General features: G+C 44.0%; 1 protein-coding gene across 6 annotated transcripts; it reads left to right on the top strand.

The window, feature by feature from the left end:
• Nucleotides 1-32: 32 nt before the first annotated feature.
• DRC9 (dynein regulatory complex subunit 9) lies at nucleotides 33-23932 on the top strand. 6 transcript variants are annotated; one of them, XM_075099042.1, is made up of 10 exons: nucleotides 33-90; nucleotides 5135-5282; nucleotides 8705-8949; nucleotides 9986-10114; nucleotides 12246-12327; nucleotides 19214-19375; nucleotides 20023-20097; nucleotides 21720-21851; nucleotides 23077-23178; nucleotides 23693-23932. In XM_075099042.1, exons 1-10 carry the CDS (start codon nucleotides 53-55, stop codon nucleotides 23834-23836), a joined length of 1257 nt encoding a protein of 418 aa, XP_074955143.1. In that variant the 5' UTR covers nucleotides 33-52; the 3' UTR covers nucleotides 23837-23932. The 6 variants fall into 6 exon arrangements, with proteins under 6 accessions (XP_074955143.1, XP_074955148.1, XP_074955147.1 ...); XM_075099047.1 differs by having other exon boundaries at nucleotides 36-90; nucleotides 5135-5236; XM_075099046.1 differs by having other exon boundaries at nucleotides 36-182; nucleotides 5135-5236.
• The last annotated feature ends 266 nt before the right edge of the window (nucleotides 23933-24198 follow it).

The raw sequence follows: 24198 nt of genomic DNA, 5'->3' as shown, positions 1-24198 counted from the left end.
GCAGGCATCCAGCCGGGCAGCCCCGCGAGGCCCCCGGAGCGTGGTGGTCGCCATGGAGGCAGGCACTGCCGCTGCCGCCGCCGCCTGCCGGTGAGGGCCGGGCCGGGCCCAGCACCGGCAGCGGGCGGGGGTCGGACAGGCAGAGGGGCCCGGCCCGGTGCGGTACTGCCGGCACAGTCGCTGTGAGCAGGGACCCTGTGGGAGCGGGTAGATCCCTGCGCGGAGATTGAGGGGAGGCCCGGCGGGGCGGGCGCGGCCGCAGCTCGGTGGTGAGAACCGGCCGCGGCGGTGGAAGGAGCCGAGGAGTGCTGCGAGGGGGCGGCGGGGAGGGGGGGCAGCGCTTGGTGCTTCTGGGGTGACCAGGGCGCTGGGTTCCTCTGCTGGTGGCTTCTCTCCGAGCCCTGTCCGGCTGCCTCCCTCCTCACCCTGAATTAGTGAATCATCTCAACATTTACTGTACTCCCGATACTGCTTTGCTGATACAAAACGTGTATTTCTACGCTCAAATCCCTGTAATGAAGTCTCCCATCCCTGTGTTTTCCGAAATAAGAATAGGTGAAAGCAGGTACTTACCCGTTTTCCCAAGTCGGGGTCATTCATTCCCAATTTCTGTCACTGCCCTCATGTAGCCAGAAATATAGGTGCATTTTCAGAGTGCCTTAAGTGATTTAGGAACTAGTCCAACACAAAATGTGCCCTGGCTGTCCGGACTTTCACTGTAACTTTGTTCCTAAGTGTCTTAAGCTGCATTTGAACCTATGCCCAGAGTGCTTTTATGAAAAACTGGATTTCAGGAGCAAAATCAACTCATCTTGTCATCAGCTGGGCTCAGAGAGCTTGAATCTGGACTGAGGAATTAGATTCCCGATCCAGGAGGAGAATTAAGTGTATCTGTACTTTGCTGGGCCAGGATAGAAGCACTCAATGCCTTGTAAGCGTGTATAAGCAGAGTTTTTTTTCTTAGATGAAATTGTTAGGAAATAGGAGCAGAGAAGGGATAGGATATTATGAATTCTCCAAATTATTGTCAGCTACTACTTCAAGGAAGAGGTAGAAGGTAAAGCAATGCCGAGCAATCTACCTGGTTAACAGTATCAAATGTGAGCAGGGAACCGCTGCTCAGAGAAAGGACAAAATCACTGCTTTGAGGAGAATGAACTACCTGCCAGAACACTCTGTTTTCCAGCAGTAGAGATGCCACAGCCAATAAGCGCTCCCTAAATCTTATCTTTTCCTGTCCCATACAGATCTAGTCCCATATGGGACACAGAGCTAAATGTAGCACCATGTCTTTCATTCCTGCACTCGATTCTCCTGAGTTCCCATCAATACAGCCTCAGAGGGCAGGAGCCAAGTCTTTCTCTACAGTCAGGATGAAAGCTAAATTGCGTCTTTAAGCCAAAACCAAGATTACGTCAGCTTTTCAAGGTTTCTTTACTCTTACAAATATACTTTTTTTTTTTTTTTTTAATGAGCAACTTATATTTTGACATTTGTAGTGGTAGGCAGAGTTTTGTAAGGCCACAACCACTTTGCTTCCTTAAGAGACTTTTTTTTTTGTAAAAACAAAGGTATTTCTGATTTATGGCCCAGCCGCTGCCACTGTGGCTATTCAGAATCTCTCTTTGCCAGTCATTTGTAAAACAGAGCTAAAGGAGATGTGACATTCTCAGCTTCAAATTTTCTCACTGGAATTCATCAGTATCTCCCTAACTGACTAAAAGGAATGCTGCAAAAATGCTGCCATTTTAGTTTATGAGGCAGCAGGATGGGAGAAACATGCATCCAGGACTCTCACACAGCAGAGGGAGTTACAATCCCCAAAGGAACAGGAGGCCAGACCTTTTATACAGTTGTTTTAAAAATTGTTTCTCAGTATGTTTTTCTTTCCTTTTAGATCAGCAGGGAAAGAACGTCAACCTAAACTCTTGGGGGAAGCTGAATCTTTCACATACGTCCTTTTTTTTTAATTATAAAGTTTAATGAAGGAGTTGAGCAAAGTGCAGCGGTTAAGGTCGATGCCAATGGCTGAATCAGGACGGTCCGTGGGCACTGTGTTAACGCTAAAATCCAGGGAAAGCAGCTCACTATTTGTAGCATTTCTTAATGCCCCAGAGAGCAGTTGCCTTCTTGCTTCCAAGTCAACATAAGCCCAGAGTGTACTGGCTCGGCACGTGCATCTGCTGAGTGAGTATATGGTTATAAGACGTGATATATAGGAGGAGCAAACCAGCAGGCTTTAGAGAGACATTCCAGAGGTGAGCTTTCTTAACATGCATTAATATCTTGAGTTAATCCTCTCTGCTGATGATGGGATAGAGGAAAAGCTATTGCATTGTCCTTTGTTTCCAAATAAGTCACTTTTTCCTGAGAGCTGCAAGTGATATTTCTTGTTTCCAGAATGCTGTTGTAATCATCTGCCACAGCTCTCCCACAACAAATCTTTTTTCAACATATTTTTAGCATTAGGACTCCATGTCTAATAGATGTAAAAATGAGTAAAACATTTTAAAATTATTTTACTAGTGCCTGTTGACTAGAAAGAGACATTGGCTGACTTTATGTAAAAATACTTAATTTGTGTGTCTCCACTTCCATCACTGATTCCAAGTTTGAAAAAAAGGGAAAAGTGATGCTTTTAGTTTATTATACAGATTATTATGTCTTCATTTGTAATGATATTACCAGATCCCTATGTCAAGCTCTAGCAATGTTTTAAATATAATTAACAGAAAGGACAGAAAAAGGTCTCAGAAGGGAGGAAATATGTTCCTTCTTAGTCATGGGTCATCACCAACAGCCCTGAACAGTGGGATTAATTAGGTAAGTCAGCCTAAATAGTAGAAGGAGGATAGTGAACATGTTGATAATATTCAGAATCACTCCTTTGCTGTTATCTTTTCCTGCCATGATTTAAGCATGCTGCTTCTTGACATAATTTAGGGTGCCTCTGCCATTATCTTGTCTGAAAGGCTGGGCCATATCTTCATCCATCCAGAAGTTAGAAACCTTATCATAATTGCTGGTTTAGGGGAAATTGTACTCCTTTGACCCTGGCCCAGTATTATCCTTTAGCTTAAATAGCTCTGTCTCTCCCTGGTATCTACTCTTCCTGTGTATTTACAGAGAGTAATCTCAGTCCTCAATTCTTTTAACCTCTTGTAAAACAGAATTTCTATTCCAATGAACACCCCACTAGTTTTCTTCTGTACCTGTGCATGTTTTTTAACACAAACAACTAGAAACATGCACCATGCCTTATCTGAGCTTTACTGATGCCTTATGTGGCGGCACTAATACTTCCATATATCTGCTGAAAATACCAGTCCTGCTACATCATAGCACTTTGCATTATTAGTGGTTCATAACATGGGAGTCACTCCACCCCTGAACCCTCTCTTCCACCCTGTGTTCCTGACCTCATAGCAGAAATTCTTGTGAAAATCCTTAATGCAAGACTCTGCACCTGGTAGTCTTGCATTCTGAGATATTCTTCAGTTAATCAAAGAGAAGGGTCTAGGCTGAAAGGAGCAATATTCCAGGCTCATTGACTATACACATAGTTGTCATGAAAAAGAGTGCCACTCGCACACTGAGCTTTCAATCGTAGTCTTACGTGCAAGGAGAGCCATGTCCTGTTACAAAGGACAGTACATTTCAATACATGTTGTATTAAACAACTTACTGCAAGAGGCAGGGACATCAAGAAACAGACAGATAAAATCTAAGTTATTTCTGTTTGTTTTACCTATTATGACACTAATAGACACCTACTAAACCTGCACTGAAAAGTGACCCATGTTTTCTGCCCAAGTGAAATTAATTTAATGTTCCAACTATAAATCACTGTATTTTCTTCAACAAAAACAACAAAAAAGGATGAGGGCAAATGGTAACTGTTTCAGAGAGGTTATAGTAAGTATGCATTTTTAAAAATACTTGTAACATTGCTTATGAAAAATCACTGATTTCCAGTGATCTAGAGCATAACTGCCTGTAAACCTCTTTAATTTTCATAGAATGTGGCCATGTCTTACCCTGTTAATCATGCTAACAGGTATCGTCTAATGTATTTCCTTGGCATGCCTTACAGATTGGACTGTAATATTCTGCAGACATAGAATATGTTTATTCAAGGGTTTTACAGATGGCACAAATCCAGTTGCAGGTATAGCAGCCAAATGAAGATTTTTGTTAGTGGGCGTTGATGCTGCCATTGCAATGAGGTTAGGGATCTCGGTCATCTCAAACTCCAGTTGTGCTAGGTGTTATACAGAAAATATCTGTTTTGTGAGTATAGGGTTTGGAGGGAATGTCTAATGGCTTACCAAAACATTAAATATCGGAGAGAATTTCTCCATTGTTTTGTAGGTGTTTTCTTATGCTTTCTTCTAAATGGACCAATTTCATTTGGATTAAGAGTGAATTTACACTGTTCCATAGATGCACTTTCACAATATTCCGTCTGTAAGCAAGTCAAAGGGATGCTTAAGTGTACATCAGAGCTGTTTCACATTTGAAATGCATTTAAGAGAAAACAGCACAGAATGTTAAAGATAGTTTACTTAGTCCAGATATTGGTTCTTGTTTGACTTTTAACATCTAAGGTGGTAACTGTTCCTGCTGAGGGGATTGGGATCATAAAAATGTTAAGGCTACACAGTAATAATGAGGAAATATTAGAGCACGAAGGTTCACCATCTGAGATTTTATAAGGCACGTGGATTTTTTTTTCCTTTTAAAAAGGCACCTTCATTCCACTGTTTCCCAAAGAACTGAGTCTGTCAATGAAACACTGCTCCCCCTTGAACTGAATGGTGAGCCCACCTCACCCAGTTTGTACTTACCATATCCCTTCCCTTCTCAGCCCATCTACCCAGATTGACAGTAGGAGGGACCGGGACCTCCTTTGTTTTGTGAAAGCTGAACATTCCCACCGTCCCTGCATGCAGCCATTAGCAGAGCATGGTTCGTCTTATAAACGGTGTATGAAAGGCTATAAACAAAGCTAGGGAAGTATATGAAAGGCTGCGAATAAGGCTATTTCAGGTCTACCTTTAGTTTAAACTACTGTTAACTGATGTTACTAACATCAGTCCTTCTCATTGGTATCTTTTGTCTTTGTTCCTCTTAGCAAGAACACAGAGACTAAAGAAATGGAAAAATTCACTCATCTGGAAGCTCTGCTGTTTACTGCTGTGCTGGAGAATTGTGTTGATCAACTCTCAATTCTTGGGTATATTATGCCGGTTTCATATGAGGGCAAGACAGACCTCAGCCATGTATGTGCCTCTATCCTCCCTGCTTAAAAGAAATATATCATCTTTTTTCTTGTCTTGGTTTTATGTCTTCCACCAGCATTTTAAAAAAATCAGCTGAGGTATTTTTTATGCTAAGCTGTCCATGACCCTTGGGTGAAGAAACACACTAAAGGTGCATGCGTGACCAATTTTAGTATTTATACCGCAGCACCACTGAGAAGCCTTTGTCAAGACTTTGTGCAAAGGACCCTACTGACCCAAGATGAGGTTCCTGGGCTTATAATTTTAAAATCTTGGTGGTTAGATGACAACCAAAGGATTAGGGAAAAGGAAGCAAAACACATCTAGGTTCTTATGTAGATACACAGCTATTTTAAAAATACAGGCAAATAGGATATCTGAAAATGCTCAAAACCAGGGTAATTCTGTTCATCTCTAAGTCCATGCTAAAGTTCCTTTAGTCCTCACAGACAATGAATTAAGGACGATTCCACTTCAAAATATATTAGTAACTACCCATTCTCAATGACCATTATTAATTAGTTGATTTCTAATAGGCATCATAACTAAGAAGGTTTGGGCAGAAATATAAAGAACAGAGAAGAAGCCCTAATGCTCAGGCAGAGGTTTGTTGCTGTGGAGGAAGGTGTGGTATTTCTTGTAGCTGAGACACATAGGAAACGGGATGGGACCATCCTGAGGGGTAAATGGTTCTACGTTCCGTTGTCATATATTTTAAGTGACATAGCAGGCTTTTTCCAGTTTAAGCAGGTTTGAAAACCATTTTTAAGAGGAACTCAAAAAAGTGTGACCAGCATGGAAATAAAAACTGGGATCCGAGTTTTCAGATCTAATGCCATTCACTCTGTCTATTATACCACTTAAGAATGCAAGAGGAAGGTAAATCAATGTGTTGTTTTCTACGTGTTTTCTTTCTATACTGCCTTCTTTTAAAAAAAATCCATTGCAAACAGCCAAAGCTGGTGTTACAGTGAATTTCAGGGCGTGAACGATGCTCAGACTGTGCAATAGAGGGCACTCCTCCCCTTCAGAGAGTCCTGTGAGCCAGCCTCACCTGTTTCCAGGGGAGGCTTCTCTCTCACAGACCTGGGTGGGAAACCTCTTAAGTGTCAGCAGCAAAACCACAGAGAAATACCGTATCTCTAGGCCAGTAGGAGTTGTATTTCTTCAGACACACAGGCTCAGGTTGACAGAGCTACTAAAGGTACACTTAAATTATAGAGAAAACACCATGGCTCTCCTCTTCAATCACAGATGCTCATTTTTACCAAGTCACTTCTTAAAACACAATTTTTTTCGGACTATAAACCCTACTTGTGTTCTTAAAGGTGCCAAAATAAATCGAGAAGGAAACAATTTAGAAAGAAGAAAATGGCTTAGGGATGCTACTTGCTAACTTTGGTGCTCTGTAATCTGCTACTCCTCCCCGTTTCTTAGTTTACATTTGGCTATTATCATTGTATTTGTAGAAGACCTGTATTTGAAAAGCACCCTGGAGCTCTGTCAGTCAAAGAAATCAATGACATTTTCAAAGATTGACATCTACATTTCAGTTGATGACATTTTCGAGTTGATTTTCTAAATCAGGGACTCTTGTACATTGCTTCATGCAGTGCATCCCCCAGAGGAAGAAAGTCTTTCTGTTTGCTGAATTTTGGGCTAACAGACTAGCAAAAGATAAACAACTAGAAGACTACACAGATGGTAACACATGCAGTGTTACTCTTTGCTCTTACATAGCTATTTGGTAATTATTAGTGTGCAAGTCCCTGCTGTTTACAGACAAGCCAGTTATAGCCAGTCTTGAACTTTCCCAGGCATTAAAAAACATCTATCAGAACATTCATAAAATCTACATGATATTAAAGGAGCTTGTTTGCCAAAATTAGTTCTTTCTGAAGTACAGCCATCACCAGCAAACTATTTAAACCCTTTTTTCTAATTAACTATGTAATTTTCATTTGTATACTTTGCATGCATTTCATTTAATGTAAATTTTACTGTCCAAAAGTTAAGCATGCAGTCACTTAGACTCCTTCTGTAGTCAGCGGTGAGTCAGGCACTGCCAGAGGCTGATCCATCCCATCCAGAGATGTCCAAGATACTCAGAAGGAAGCAACCCCTTGCAGTGCCCTGCACACTGCCCTCATGGACTACAGCATCGCAGACTACTAACAGAGCCTCGCTTGATGAGTAACTTCTGGGAAGTACTACTGGCAAAGACAGTCGCTGCCCTGACCTCTTGTTTTTGCTCTGCCCTTTGTGCTGTGTTGGCACCAACATATGTGTGGTTGTGGAGGGATCAGGACTGAGAACTAGTGCTGCTAAAAATAAAGTGTTTTTTTTTCTTTTTTTTGCTGGAAAATGTTTCAGCTCAGTGCATTCTCTAATCCATTTCCCCCAGGCAGCCAGGGTGGGGAGTAGGCAGCTATGGACTAGGATGGGGCTGGCAGTGACTGTGTTTACTGGCTTCAGTGGTACTGTTACTGTGTTCAGCCACAGAAATGCTGGTACGCAGGCAAGAAAATTTTCTCTTTCCATGTACCAGTGTATACACCTGTGTTCTTACCCACAGCACATAAAGCAGAGAAATTCCTAGAAGCAAGGCTTCAGCTGATTTTATAATGTGCTTTTGTTTTTCTGGGGCTTTTAAAATAAAATTATACATGGCCACAATATACCTTTCCATGTAGAAAAGAGCAGCCAATATTTTGAATTCCTTCTTTGAATTCATGTTATACTTCCTCTGCACTCACTTTCTCAAAAAGGCAGCTAAGCAGATAGCTGATGTCTATCACTTTTATTTCTACACTTCTCAGCTCTTGTTTTAACAATAATACCGTAGGGAAAGGTCATGGTGACAAGCAGTGGGAAATGGCTAAGATGGAGAGAAGGCAGAGGGGAAACACGCTAACTGTATTCCAGCACATAAAAGCTGCTGCAAAGAAGGACAGAAGGATTTGTTCTCTGTGCCTACAGAGACTAGGACAAGAACCCAGGGGCTCAGATGCAGCTGTGGAGAAAAAAACTTTCTTATGATAAAGATTGTTGTGACATGCTGGACTGGCAGGAGAGTGTGTAGTCTCCATTGATGGAAGTCATTAAGAACATGTCAGGAATGACACAGTCTGAACTGTCATCTCTTGGGGCAGACGGATTCTCCTTTTGAGGACTTTTCGAGTCCTGGCACTTCAGGACTTTTGATCCCATAAACTTTAATACGCCTACATGGCATGCTCAAAGCTAACCAAGATAAATGTTTCTGCTCTTCTACTCTTTCCAGAATGTAACATATACTATCAACTGCTCTTTGTATAGCTTCATTCTAGTTCATTATTAATTTTTCTTCCTCTCACATAATGTTGCAGAGGGTTTATTTCTACAGCCCAATGTGCAAACAGTTCTCCCTTATTCCCTTTTAGACTGGCATCCAGGAAATGAAAGAAATCACAGAGACCCAGAAGGAGCTGGACATTAACTACCAAGAGCTTATGTCAGCAAGGCAAGGGAGTGGGGAAACAGTTACCTCCACGTCTCTGAAAAGCATCAAACACAAGCAGCAGCTGGGGAAAACTGAAGGTCTAAAGAGTACCCATTGTCTTTCCAACCGGGCCATGAAACACCTGGCTCTGTCTGTAGAGAATCTCAGAAAAATTCAGGCTGACAGGTGAGTAAAGCACTAATACGATGACTGTGGGGGATGCTCAGAGCTGTAAAGTTCTCAGTCTATCTCTTGAAAGCAAAACTACAAGCTTCCTGCTCTCCCACTGCTGGTGTACCCAGTTGTTGTGTACTGCTGTACCCAGTTGATAATGGTTGTTTGGATGGAATTCATGCCAGGTACTAGCCAGTGCTGATGTTCTGGTATCTGGAGTGAGGATCCCCTAGCAGATATGTATAGGCAAAGTGGGATCTGAGCATTGTCATGTGAACTCAGCTATTCTGCAGGGCACACAGCCTCTATGGCATCTACAGCCATTTTCCTTTATAGAACAGATAATAAAGAACAAAGAGTTTCTTTTTTTTTCTTAATAATTTTTATTCCTGCACCTAATCCAGTGTCTTGATTTGCAGAAGTATCAGAAGCCTTTGGTTTAAAAGAGACTGGGGAGCTGAGCATTCAGTATATATTTTTTCTGAATCCTGGCTTCTGTCCTTTAATGTTGCTTCAACAAAGGGCTTAAAGAAGATCCTAACACAAATGAGAAAAAGGCAGCTAAAATATAAATACCGCATGCACCATGAAATTCAATAAACTGGGCAAGCCCATGTATTTGTTAAGATTGGCTTAGGGCCGTACTGGGATATTTTGGCACCAGGATATCCCTTCATAGGCACACTTGTCTGCAGCCCCAGGTCTCATTTTCCTAGATCCTCCTATTTGTCATCACTACTGCAGGCTGGCACCCTTCTTCCTAATGGCAGCACAGTCTGGCACAGCATGGATAGGTTTGTGCCTCTTTGCTATTTCCTAGAGTAACATTCAGGGCAGCATTTTTAAATTATAAACTTCAACCGACTCCTAACACAGAGTTCTCCAGATGTACAAGAAGCAGATACCATGGGAGAAGCACTGCTGGGTTTCATAGGACGTAAGAACAGAAATGGGATCCTTTATTTCCTTACCTTTTTAGCTGTAAAGGTGCCAGACACTGTAGTATCACACTTATAAATTACTGTTGTGTTCTTTTTCTTCCTGGCAGGCAGTATGCAAATGATGTAATTGCAGTCACTATGACAAACATGCAGAAATCAGGAACATTTAATAGCCTAACAGAAGCTAATGAGAGAGAGAAAGCAAAAAAGAGCAAGTTTCATGACATCCTCATCAGGTCAGTGTTGTATTCAGTACTTCCCTGCTTAATGGCTAAAAGCCAAAGCCCATTCCTGCTCAGTACATGCTAAAAGGGAAAAAAAAAACCAAACAAAAAAACCCCACCAAAATACAGGAAGGATTTCACTTTTTTCAACTTGAATTATTCTGTCTGCTTTACAAACTGCACTTTTTTCCCCTTCAGAAAGAAATAACTGATGGTTCTGGTACTGATCTGAACGAGGAATTGCCTGAGCTTTGACCACAGTGGACACCAGTGTCTGCATTAATGCAAATGCTGCCCCATATCAATTAAAACATAATGTGATGTAGGAGCTCCCTGATCTTTAACTCTTGTCCCCAGTGAAAGCTAGAGCAACAGGGAATCTGTTCAAACCAGGGCCAGCAACATATGGTCTTCAGGTTATGTGATGCCCAGGAGAATCTGCTCTGGCCCATATGCTAATATGCTCCCTTTTCCCAGTAGCAGTGAGGGGTTAGCACAGATGGTGACAGAGGCAGTTGTCTTACTTAAGGCTAATCCACCAGCCACTGCACTATAGATCCTCTTCTGTCCCAAATCTTACAGGGTACGGTTTGTTATCATCTCAGCTGAAACTGGTGATTCCTCAGCTCAAACTTCTGCGCACTAGAGGTTTGGAGGTTTTTATAGCATGGCAAGCTCTGCTTCAACCCCAAGCCTGTCAGAGAGAATAGCAGTCATCAGAGAAGCATTTGACCATTTTAAAGGTACTTTGTTCTGTGCAGCAGCTCAGGCCCATCATTTAGGGTAGGCAGCAAAGCTGCTGTAAGTCAAGGTTTGTCATGAGTCGAACTTACTGGAAAAGCTCTGGTGGTGGCTCAGGGGTCTGCCTCTAGGGCAAGTCCCCAGCTTCCAGGGAAATTTCAAGCATGAAACCCAACTCTTTCACTGTCTAAAACCAAGGAATTTATTGTTTATCCATGGAAAGGGCAGAAAGCTAAAATGAAAGCAGCAATTGCTTGTGGAATAACTATCCAATACTGGAAGGTGGAAAGGTGCAGACAAATTATAATTGGAAAGGACATAATCCTTTTTATTCCATTCTGTCAATCATATCTAGGCACTATGTTGTCTGTTCTACTATATGTTCTTTTCATGGAATGAACTTGATCTGTCTTTCAATATGATATATACTTGTCTGGTTTTGTGTCTATAGACTAGTCTGAAAGCAGTCTGCAGTAAGACTGGAACTCCATATCAGGGCTTTTGTTCATCACGGTCACCCAGCTAAGGACTCTGAAAATGAAATGCATGTTTGACTGTAAAGCTGGGACAGGGTACAAAGTCTCAGGTACCAACTGACATAATTACTGGCTTTAAATCAAATCGTAAGCATAAAAACTTAGAAAAGCACTCCAAGTGAAATAAGATAGTAAGACCTAGAACATTACAGCATATGTTTTGTTTTATACAGGTAAACACCTCTCTAGCTTTTGGCCTTCACTCATATCCCTTCATGGATCTCAGAACCTGAGGCAGTGTTTTTTGAAGGATTTTAAGTGTGATATGAAAAAAACACTCTCCATGCATATAATGAAACTTACACAATTTGGCACTGCCTGCTGATGAGGCATGCTTCTGCAGAGAATCAGGGAGAGTTTTGCCTGAAATGCAGAAACTGTGACTCAATGATAGGCATCATCCCTCTCTGCTATAGGAATCACATCATCTTTGAGTCCACTCCAGGCTTTCAACAAGAGCATCCCATGGTTTTTGGCTCATTCTCCCTTTAATTTCCATCTTCCTTGCTCAGTCTGTGCACCTTTTCTTTTAGGATTTACTTAGCAAGTCACTAGCTCTGGTGAGAAAACTCTGTTTCTGACTTGCAGATGTGCTGCTCCCCAAGGCTCAGAGTTAAGAGATGAATGCCTTTTTTGCTACTCAGCATGGGAAGCAGCTTGCCTTCTGCTGGTCTGAGGAAGCAGGCCAAGCTTTTGTGTGCACTTTTAATTCAGCTGTTAGAAACTCATTGAATGAGCAGGATAAGTGGGGCAGTGTTCAGGTAGGTGCCACAATGTATCAGGAGACAGGAAGTTCCCCTTCTAGGTAAACAGCTCTTGTCTTTTTTGATATATTCAAGGGATTGTATTTTCCCATTTTTCTTCAGGGAGGAGGAAGGAAAGAAGGAGATAAAGTCACTCGAGAAACAGCTGCAAGATGTCAAGAAACAAACTGAAATAGAACTTCAGGTGAGATCACTTAGCACTGGGCATCACGCCAGGGGGGAAGCCTGTTAGCAAGCTCACCTCTGCTGCCCAGGAACTAGCACTCAGATGAGAGGATGTGTGGCATGTATGATGATCCATCATTTAGGAATATAGAAGCAGAATAATTGCAATAAAGATTTGTATTCTGAATAGACCTGCTAATGACTTTAAGAGCAGTGTCCAGTGGTTTTCAAATGGGAGTTCAGAATGCTCATAATCATGAGAGCCCATCATCAAATTAGAATACCCCAAAACCACTGCTGGGAGTGGCAAAGCACAGACATCTGCAGCCAGTAGGAAAGAGGCTACCTGCAGACAGCAGTATCTAACGTTCTGTCATACTTACTCATGCAGACGTGACACCTGGCACAGAAGAAAGCGTGTTGATGAGGGAGTGAGAAAGACAGACATCTGGCATAGGGGCATGTCATTTTTCTTCCTACAATTTTGTCTGGGGAAAATGTCATTATTTTAATCTATTTTTCTAGGCTTCCTGAAATTAGAGAATCCCAAACTTGGGAGTCTTACAGAAGGGTAGATCAATGTTATTGCATATACTCTGTCAACTTGATTTTTCTGGAAAGCTTCAGCCCTCTGTCTGCAGCATGCAAATGGTGTGTGCATGCACAGTATATCTGGGGCATTCTGGACATGTCAGACTTGCTACACAAGTGCAGATCAATTGACTGGCATATCACTGGTCACGTTGATGCTCACCAAATGGCTCGGACTTGGTGCTCATGATGCTTTAGCGCAAAAGCACATGCAGTTCTGTGCAGAAACATGGAAACAAAGCCTAGACGTGCTGAGGCAGGAAAGAGCGTGTGACAGAAAACAAGCAAAGGGCTGGCAGGTTCAGAGCTATACAAGGACTGGAAGAAGGAACAAGAATCTGATGGTTGGTTCACTACTGAGCAAGAGGACAGCAAGGGCATCTGAGGAAACAATCACTATCACTGAAGTTTGTCTTTTGACAAAAGTGTGGACAGTAATCAAGCCAGGATATAGTTGGCTACAGGGAGGAATTTTAAGGCACTGACATGGTGGTGAAGTACAGTTTATAGAACATGAAGGTTTTGTGTTGGCAGCCTGGATGCATATGGAGTGGAAAGTTTAATTGTAAACACAGGATGGTTATAAGAACAAGAAGGATCTATTGGCACGGGTAGTGTGTGCAGCTATCTATAACTTATGAAACACCAAAGTCCAGAGGAGATATTAGAACAACAAAGAAGAAAGCAGGAACGTACAAGATGTGAAAAATAATTTAGGTCAGTACTCATCTACTAGCAGAGATCCTGGAAATGTGTAACGTACACTGGGAAGTATAGCAAGATGAAAAGAACACTGGAAAAAACTGTAGACATAACAGAGAGAAGAAAGAAGAGGATTCACTGAAGAAAATGGAAAGTTAGCAAGTTAGGAGAAAAACCAATAAAGAACAGTTGTGGAAGCTAAAAGATAAATGACAGATGAACATTTTCCCCCTACAGATTTGAACAGAACATCTCAAGGATGTAGAGGACAGAGCCAGGACTGAAAAGGGGAACTGTATACCTCAATATATACATACTGCCACTGGAAATGGCATGGTAGCCTATTTCCCGGCCTTGTGGGACAACCCAAAGGTCCCTTGACATCTGTGTGGCAGTTAAATGAAATAAGCTGGATAGTTTGTCAGGCTCAGAGACGGTATGTTGTTCGTTTGCTTCTGCATGTTGTTCCTTCTCAGTCAGATTCTGACAGCTCCTGGGAAGCTCTTGTTCCCCCACTCCCCAAGCTAGTGAATATGATGAGGTAGTTCTCCTTCTGTGTAGTGCTCCTCAAACCTCACAGTATCTGTACACACAATATACATATCCAGTTCTGGTTTAGTGCCTTCCCAGGGACTGGTGTTTAGGGGGCTGCAATCATCCTGTCTCACACTAGCAGCAATGGCCTGGCACTGTGCAGTCAGGCTGGGCACTTCGCTGTGTCCTGCCCTGTACCTTTCCTACCTCCTGCAGTCATAAGAAGGTGTGTAGCTCCTGTGCTGAGAGGTTGCTCTTCTCCATGTTTTTTCAGTACTGTCTGCTAATTAGGTTCTTGCTTTTTGCCTCATCAAGTGGGATCTGCACTCATCTGGGATTTTTTTTTTCATATTTACAGCTTAAAAGTCCTTTCTGGGCTTCCTTATAGTTTCAGCTTTGATAACAAATCAAAGACAAGACTACTTTCAAGTACTGCTTTCCTCCTGTGCCAAAAATAATGGTGTCTCACTCTCTCCCAAGGGAGAATAATTTCTATTCGCTTCATATGGGATTTTCCCATAGGCAGTTTTACAGACACTTGCATGATTTGTCACCTTGCCAATTAATTAAAAACAGAAATACAGCTTGCTGATTTGGGAGTACTTTGAACAATAATAATACAGGCCTGTAGACAAAAGCCTACATGGTTGTCTCCAGTCTAGTGGGTGAGAAAACAAAAGCGAGAAAATCTAACCATGGAACCAGAAAAACACGGTCCTTGCTTCATGCGTGTTGCCTGTATGTTTGTAATTTCATCCTTGCTACCTCTTAATGAGAAGCTAATTAACGCTGTATTAGCCTGCTCAGCTCATTTTTTCTTTCTAATGGAACACAAACCAAATGCTAAATGTTCTTATTTATTTTGTTTTCTTTCCTCTTGGAAAGCACTGATGTCTCTAAAGGAGCTGAAATGATCGGTCTCTTTTTGCTCCTACCCCTCCATACAGGAGCATCACTGACAGCTCTAGCTTGGCTGCAGGAGTTCCGTTTGCTGCTGCAGTGTTCATTTTCTAGTTTGTACAAAAATATTCACTTTCGTCGGTTTCCTGGAAAAGTTATGGCAGTCTGTACAGATTTTGAAACAAGTTAATATCACATAGAATTATACAGTTTAACATAAAAATTTAGGAAACATAAGCTTTAGAATTCCTGCATTGTTATTCACCCAAAGACATTTTATGTCCTGTATGTTTTGTGGTATACTCATGCCATACATGTGTGCAAGTCATGGCTTAATTTTATAACAAGCAGTAACATTGCAGGCTACCTACCAGACAGAAAACCAAGATATTGCACCACGGTACCAGTGAAAACAGGTCCATAAATTTTATTCTATGTGGGGTCTCTCCTAACATACCCAGCTCCACTGTATGTGTGCGCCACTCGGTAGTGCTTTTAGTAGTGCGACTAAAACCTGTCATCTTTCTTCCCTTATCCTCTCCCAGGAAGACAAATGCATCAATGAAGCACTCTGGGGGTGTGGTTTAAACATATATACATGTCCACTGGTGCATGTTTCTACTGGAGAAATGCACCAGGAAATTATAGTAGAAGGCATAAAGTTTGTGATGGTCCTGAGCTCCTGAGTGACTCTATTCCACTGCTGGCAGAGCCCCAAGGCAGCTCAGCAGGACACGGAGTGGGTGCACTAGATCTAAACCTGGCTGCAGAGGGACAGGACTTTTCAAAAGAGTGCCACTGCCAACAGGTCTGCTCCTTCTGCCAGCAAACTGCCCCTCACGCAGCTCGCTCCTGCGGTAGTTGGGATTGGGGGTGAGCTAGCAGAGGGCTGCAGAAGCTGTTGTGTCGAAGCTGGGTGACCTTCCGGGCCTGCTGTCCTTTTGGCTGAGGCATTTCTCGGGGGTGTGGAGCATGGGGATGTTCTGGCAGCTGGGGCAGAGATGTACGGACTTATTGAAGTGTCTGTAGGGCTGCACGTTGTGATTTCAGGGGGAGCAAGTCCAGGCTGCAGCAGGTGTGCAGATCTAAGCATATCTTCAGGCTTTGCAAGCTGAGATATTGCAGCTGCCAGTGGAGAGACTTGAGCTCATATGCACTCGGTGTGGAAGCAAGGAAGCAGGCAGCAGGGCTCTCTGCCAGCACGCTCACTGCCTGCACATAGCACAGCACCCGTTCCCCTGCCCCCTCCGAGTGCCTGCCAAATGGCGGGCGCTGGGTATGCTTCTGGCGGCAGGGGGTTTATCTGACTGCTGGAGAATTCCTCAGACTGTTTACTCCTGCTTGCTATTTTTGTACCCAGCTGTATTTTAAGTGACTGTAAATACTAACTGCTGTGGAAGAGCCGAGAGATCTTGGTGGCACTTGCAAGAGAGATAAATTGAAGTAAATGAGAATACAGGAGTGTGCATACCCTCTCCAGCTAAGTGCAGTTGCTTTTGCAGCCAAACAGCATCTCTGGGGCAGGCTCCTATGGCACCGGATAACAGCAGCAGACAGGTCTCTGAGCTGATGTCTGCGAGGCAAGAGATCAGAGAAAATCAGCTTGTTTACCTGCTTGCAAAGCAGGCTGGCTCTTGACTACTACTTCCTGGGTTTTGATCCCAGTCTCTGCTGGTTTTGTGATAGTTTTGGACACATAAGGTATGATTTTGCATCTTTGGTTTGGCAGATTCAACGCTGAAGTAATCCCAAATAAGCATCCCAGAGATTTACTGCATTAACTATGAAAGTGCTCTGTGTCCTGGCTGGGACCTTCGTGACGATAAACCAGAATGAATAAATATTAACTCATTTTCCCAGTGCCTGCCCCTAAGTCCAGGGAACAGTGTACTCTACAAATGGTGCCCACAGATTGTAGGTGTTTACTGCTGCATTTTCTCCGTGCAGCCTAATACTGAATGTGCCCCAGTTCTGCAGCACTAGGTCCATCAGCTGGGCTGCAGGAGCTGCCCACACGCCTGCAGCCGACTTTCCCTCACCAAGTGAATATGTTGCTGTAAACCACCCGTGGGGTTTTGCATTCACTCCCCGTCTGCTTTGGATTGTGTAACCAAGCCCCCAGACTCCCCACCTCTAACGAAGATGTTTTACAACACCACAGACCAAATCCAAACCACAAACATGCCATACAACAAAGAAAACAAACAGAGCAGATGGGCCCCATCCCAATTCCGGCACTGGAATCAAAAGCACTTTTTCCTCTGCTTTACTAAAATATGAAATGAAAAAGAAAATAACCTGGTGAAGTGTGCATGCTCTGCCCCACCTCTCTAATATCTGAGTACTTTGTAACCTACACTGAACCATTCTTTTCTAACCTGTTTGCAGATCCTTAGCAGGCAGCACTACCACACTGACATCAGCCATGCTTGGCTTTGCTGAGCCTCAACGCCACAAAACATCGGTGATTTTCATTAGCATCTCCCCAGTCTCTCTGTCAGATCCCTCAATTTAGACATGATTCCACTACAACCCAGGAAGACAACCTCAAAATAAAGCGGTACAGTTACCTCCTGTGTCTAATGAACAGGAGCAAAACCCCTCCCAATGCCCATCAAAGTTTCATACCAGGGAAAATAAAGGCCATTACCAGAAACCTTAATAGGGCACAAACAGGTCATGTCCATAGCTGTCCACAGTCATATGGTGGTATGGCCGTAAAACAGTATCTGGTGTTGGAATCCTTCAAAAAAATGTGAACGCATGAATTTTAAACACACAAAACAGCATCAGCTGAGGCCCCTAATTGTCCGGAGCCTTATAAATACATTTTACTCTTCCTAACTATGTCCAACAACGGGTGCAGAGGGAAGGATTTTCCTTTTAACTGTTCCAAACTCTTATAAGAAACCTTTTCCAAATGAGTCACGCTGCAGAGGCTTTTAAACACAGAGCTATTGAGCTGGCTTCTTCCTGTGGCATTTTTCCATGTTTACACAGCTAAGGAATGCAAGGGTTCTTCAGAGACAAGATATGTGGGCTTCAAAACATTTAAATGCCGGCACTTTGGTATTTCATCTTCAGCTCCAAGGTTTGGCTGATGAACGTCAGACCCACCATAGCATGGCAGGAAAGCAAAGAGAAAGGCTGTTATGGAGCAATCGGGCACCAAACAGAGGCATTAAGATTGACTGTGCATAATTGCACAGGAGGCTTTGATGACCTTTTTAACTCATAATACAGAAGTCTAGAGTTTTTCATTTTACAGGCAGTTCTTCCAAGTTCTAGCCCCAGATTAATGAACTTTCATCTGTTACTCAAAGAAATTAATTAAAAAGGAGTAAACCAAACAACAATCCCAAATCAAGCAAATGTAATTTGCCTCCTGAGTGCACTCAAAACGCCGGACAAACAGGGCACGTTGGCTCAGGATTCTTGCCCATGGGGGAGCTCCTGGGAACAGAATTCCCCCAGGAAAGCTCAGCTCCATTGCACAACAAGGCATGGGGAGAGGCTGGGAGCTCAAGGCCAGCTTTGCCTTGGCACTTCTTCTTCGCCCTGGGTGTATGCTTTTATAACAAAGCGGGCACCATCTACCTGGTAAGATTTCAAGAAAGAACTCTTTAAACATATGAGTGAGTCAAGATCAGATTTTCACCTGTTCTAATGTTTGAGTTTATACAATTGTGCATAACTAGAAAAAATTGAATCCAAGGAATAGAGTATACTTTAGGAAATCAGACTTTGGTGTATATGGGGCTGAGGCATTATCCTCGTCTTACAGATGCTCACTCACTGAGATGGACTAATCCAAGAGGTTAGTAAAGCCTAACTTTAAGCAGCTGAAATTATTGGGCTTCTTTCACACTTAGAGTAAGCATCCCTGAATCTGTTCCTGGACCAGAGACCAGAAGGCCTGGTTTCTTGTTCCACTCTGTTCATCACTCCACCCTCTCCAGAGGTAATTACTCCTCCCCGCTGGGTTTATTGCCTTCTGTATAGGTAACAAATCAAATGTCCCTTTGAAGTGGAGGCTGAAATGAGGCAACATTCAGGGAAAGTGTAAAGCCTATAGCCTTGTCTCTCCTGAGTTTATCAGTGAATGGAGAGATTAAGAAACAGAGAACTGAGCTCAGCCTCCAGGCTTGCTTTTGTGCTGCTTCTGTCTTCTCCACTAGAACCGTGATAATATGATTGTCTACCTCAAAGATGAGCTCCAAGAGATGAAGGCCAAAATGAACATGGAGAGCTGCTACATGAAGAAAAGCACCGACCTCCAGGTCCACCAAACCCAGAAGAAGTGCAGCAATGCAGAGAATGTCCTGGACAAGGAAATTCAGGTAAGCCCTTCGCCATGGCCCATACTGGAAGGCATCTCCAGCTAGTAAGGAAAGAGTCCTCCCTCCTTCCCCAGATGCCCTCTCTGTTCTCCATCACAGCCACCAACACAATCGTTTGAACTGGATTGGGAAACTCATCCAGGTCAGAAATCTTTATCTCTTCCATTGCTTCTCTGTGTGTTCCTGCAAACAGCATGGAAAGCACGGCTGCAGGAGACAGTGGCTGGAGGCAGGGACTGCTTAAAGTAATACCATCATCAGAGAAGCAGACCCATAACCATGTCCAAAGGGTGTAGTTACAAGGCTGTTTAGCCAGATAAGCAGCCTGAGCTCCCAGCATTGCCCACAGCACATTATGCTGACAGAGCTGTTTGTGTGGCCTTAAGGTGAGCAGGACTAGAAAACTGCTGGTTTTGCAAGCTTGCTTTTTTTTTTTTTGACTGATCAAGGTCTGATATAGTTGTCCTTTTTACATGGATGGCCCAGGGGCAAGGACTGCCTCGGTTAATTTTGTCATCGGGAAAAATGTCTGTGGACTACCCAGAAAGCTCCTGCACTCTTGCTCACCAGCTTGGCTTTCAGCAGCATGTGTTGCACACGTGTGCACTAACATTGTCTCTTGTGTTTTCTGTCTGCACTGATCACAGAAGTTGAGGAGCAAAACTGATGAAGAGATTCGAGTCCACATGGAGATTGAAAATTTCCTCAGGCAACACCATAAGGTATGTGTGACTGTCTGCTAATGCTTTAAAATAGCAACTGGCAGAGACTGTAGCATCAATTAGTGCCTAAAGAAAACCAGTTATTGCTCCATCAAATTTACCAGGTTCATGATTGCTGCTGTTTGAATGACTACGTATCCTCAAATCGTAATTAACCCAGCTCTCCCAGATTTAGGATTTGCTACACTTGGATACATTTCCTTAAAACTAGAGCTCATGTAATGATTGGCACTGTTTATTCAGGTGTTACAGATTTTTTCCTCCCTCAGATAGTTGTATTCACCTAGTTGGAATTTTATTTAGACTACCTTGGCAGTAGCTGGGGCTCCCAGTGACTCAGTGAAGAGTGCTACTGCACAAACTGAGGGCAACAGTTTCACAGATCCAAGCGTTGCACAGACGGGGCACTAAGAAGGAAATGACGCAACCTGGAAGCCCAGTTTTGACTTGTTTTGATCTGAAGAAGAATCAGGGTTGGAAACCTGCTAACTCACAATTATTATACCCATTTTCAGAAGCAAACCATCATGAATGTCCTTGTGCTGTTCATCCAGAGGTTCAGAGCTTTCCTATCACCAACAGCAGTGCCCGTTGCAGTGAATAACGCTAGAAAGCAGCTCATAAACCAGATGGCTGGAATAAAACCCGTACTACTGCAGGGTGCCTAATATCACTGCCAGTATGAAATCTAATAGAAAATAATAAAATTTTTAAAATGAAATTTGAGTGCAAAGAAGTGCTGTATCTTGAGAGCAATTAAACAGTGTCCTCCATACCCCAGAACCTTAGTCTGATCAAGGCTTCATAGTGAGGGGACTTCCCATGTACAAGCTGCGGCCAATGTGACCTCTCCCAGAAGGCGAAGTGTGAGCCTCTCTGGACTCAGGCAGCAGCTGGTGGCTTTACAGGGCCCCACAGAAAAGAGGATGACCATGCCCCCATTTCCCTTGTGTGTCCAGCTGTGATACTGTAATGAGATTGATGCTTTTCCTCAGATTATTTTCCATGCAAGCAATCATGGTTGTTGCTATGGAGAAGTTATTCGTGAATGGGAGGAAGTCATCTGGGTGACTATTTCAGCAACACCTGCCCCCCTATTCATGAGTGAGACAAAGCCAAGTTCACAACCTGAAACAGCGTCAAGTGCTGTCCCCTGGGACCTTATTCCTGGTGCACTGAGTTTAATCCAGAAAGTGGGCAGGGAGTCAGGCATCTTTCTCACTGTCAAATTCTGTTTCTTAACGCCTCCTCCCTCTGTATACACACAAAGAAGAGCTTCTGGTTGTCGTTTACTTCACCAGGATTGACTGTCCGTAAAACTAACCCCCAGTGCTTCTCCATTCTTCATGGACCTCTGAAAGCGCAACCCAGTCTCTCTTAATCCCTACTCCAGTGCTGTCACTCCTATGGTGAACCCCCAGCAAGGGGCCTGCGAGCCGCCAGTTACTTACCACTTACCCTAAGTGTTTGATCCTTTCAGATCTTAGATGAGAAGGAAACACTGACCATGCAAAATGTATGGGACTCCTACCACCACCCCAAAAGCTGGCCAGATAGCAGTAGCAAACCTTTCCCCTCTGTACTCTTTGTATCATGCTAAGCACCCCTCTATTCCTGTGCAGATGGTGGAAGAGAAATTGGAATACTGGGTGGACAAGTATGAAAATGATACAGATGCTAAAGATGAAGAACTGGATGCCCTAAAAGCATCAAAGGCAAACAACTTGGAAATGCTGCAGAGGCTCGCCAAGGAGGTAAGACATCAGCAGCATCTCAGTGCTCAGCCATGCAAAACTGCATCCTGGCTTTTTCCTAAGCTCATTCAGAAAAGGAACCAGGACCATGGAAAAAAAAAACAAAAAATCAATAATCTTGAGGTGTAGGGTGTGACTGTAAGTCCTGGTCCTGGAAAGACAAGGACCAAGCAGTCATCCTCTATTTGCCATCTGCGACATAGAGGAGGGATGATGATGTTTCCCCTACAGGTATTTTCAAATACCAGCAAGTAATCAGAGAGTTATTGACAGCCTTTGTGATGGGCAAAGACACTGTTCCATTCCATCAATATGCCTCACCTTAGGTAGTTGCCTCAGTCTGAACAAATCTGCTCCCTCTAGCAACAGCCAGGCTGAGGCTGGAAAAGGCAGCTCCATCCCTTCCTTCGGACGCACATTCACAGCTGCACAGTGCTGTTATAAGGGAACTGATTCCATTCCTGCTCCATATTGGTTTCTTGGTTAACTGCTGGGCTCTGATCACAACTATGCAGGCACAGCAGAGCAGGCAACACAGGGCAGAGAGATGTGTCTAGAAAAAGGGGTGTTTTAAAGATAGAAGGAATTAACTTGTAATCATTCCTTACTGTCACTGGGTCTGAGATGATGGGACTGAATTAGATGTTTCCCTGCTCGTGGGCTAATTTTTCACTCCACAAACTGTCACCTCAGTGTCCCAAGTGTGTTTGTACATCATCTGCTGCCTCACCCAGGGGAGCATGAGTCCTTTCCACCACCATCTGTTGCCTGAGACGCCATCAGACAGCCATTTTACAGCACAGGATCAGAGGGTTAATTACACCCAGGCCGTGAGAGGTTTCACTTTGGCAGCAGCTCTTGGTGCCTTCAGACTGATGGTGGTAATGAGCAACATTTGCCATCTGCATTCAGGAAAGGTCAAATAAAGGAGGTGGGGAGGAAGGTCCGTGCTCACACATTACCCTTGGGCTGCCAGGGAGCTCCTTGGTGCGCAGGGTGGGGACCTGCACCATGGCCTATAGGCTGGAGCAGCCCTGGCTGGGCTGGGCGTGTAGCAAGGATGAGACCAGTGGGCAGCCAGAGGAGAAGGCTCCTTGCACCAGGCTCTGGGTGAGCCCTGCCCTGGCCTGCCAAGCTGCTGGGCAGAGTGACCCAGGAAGGTTGGCCCTACCATTTAGGGGGTGTGTATTTCATGTGGCTGTTGCACCCCTGTGCTGTCTTGCAGTGCCAGATGTTTGAAGAAACCATCATCAGTGACCGGGCAGAAAAGGAGGCTAGAAGACGACAACTAGAGCAGGATGCCCTGGAGCTGAAGAGCATCCTGAAGGTAAAGGGAAGCAAAGCTGAGGCGGTGCTGTTCCGTCAGCAGTTGGAAGTTAAGCCCTTGCACCACAGGCTTTGTTCAGGCAGAAAATGGCCTGGGAAAGTTGGTGATGTGGTGTGGCACACACAAAGGACAGATAACGCCTGTCCCTTTCTTCTGGGGCAGACACAAAGCCAGCAGCTAGCTGCAGGTTTGAGAAGGGAGTGAAAGGGGAGAAGCCAGTCTCCTTGAGTGATATGGGGCTGTGTTCATCACACTAGCCCCACTGCATGGGTGTTACAGGGAGGATCATGAGCAGGTCCCCTGCTCATCCCCTCGCCACCAGCAACAAATGACCCCAGGCCAGCTGTGAGTACCTTCAGCATAACCAGCATAGGCCCAACTGCTGCTACGTGGGCCAGGGGTTCCCTCCTGTGGGTGGGGAGCACAGGGGAGACGCTTTGGCCACTGAGCTATACCAGGTACCCCTGCAAGTGATTTCCCCTAAGACCTCTCTCTCCCCCTCTCTTGCTTCCAGCTGCAGGCCTGGTGGAGAGGTACAATGGTCCGCAGAAACCTTGGCCCCTACCAGGCCCTCAGGAAGATTTGGGAGAAAAAGTTATCAAAGCAAAAAGAAAAAGGGAAAAAGGAAAAATCTGGAACAAAGAAAAAGACACGATAAGTGAAGAAACCTGGCAACAGACATGCTCCAGGGCTGTTGCTGGCCAGGGCACTGCGGTCTGTCTGTCTGACAGGACAAAATAAACCATGTAACAGAGCTCAGACTATTTTGGAGAACACAGTTCATGACAGAAACAGTTAAGGTGAGGCTGCAGCAACTCTTAAGATCTTGAAGCTGCCCTTGTACAGCAGGGACCGTTTCTCCAGTAGAAAGGGGAATTGCATCAAAGCAATGAGAAATGCTATGTCCCCCAAAGTGCTTTATGGAAACATGACAGCTAGTGGGAGGTAATGCTGTTAACAGCCCGGTAACTCACCTGCCTGGGACGCTCCGTGCCGAGAACCTCCTCTGCAGACCCCAAA

Source organism: Phalacrocorax aristotelis, chromosome 7 (assembly GCF_949628215.1).
Source record: "Phalacrocorax aristotelis chromosome 7, bGulAri2.1, whole genome shotgun sequence".
In the NCBI taxonomy this organism is placed as follows: domain Eukaryota; kingdom Metazoa; phylum Chordata; class Aves; order Suliformes; family Phalacrocoracidae; genus Phalacrocorax; species Phalacrocorax aristotelis.
The sequence above is the reverse complement of the archived record's forward strand: the minus strand, read 5'-3'. Positions and strand labels throughout refer to the sequence as shown.

Bases quoted from the DNA above. Each gene is read 5' to 3' on its own strand.
- DRC9 (XM_075099042.1), top strand. From the start codon at position 53: ATGGAGGCAGGCACTGCCGCTGCCGCCGCCGCCTGCCG. The intron at 91-5,134 runs GTGAGGGCCGGG...TGTTCCTCTTAG, and splicing joins GCTGCCGCCGCCGCCTGCCG to CAAGAACACAGAGACTAAAG. The intron at 20,098-21,719 runs GTATGTGTGACT...ATTCCTGTGCAG, and splicing joins TCCTCAGGCAACACCATAAG to ATGGTGGAAGAGAAATTGGA.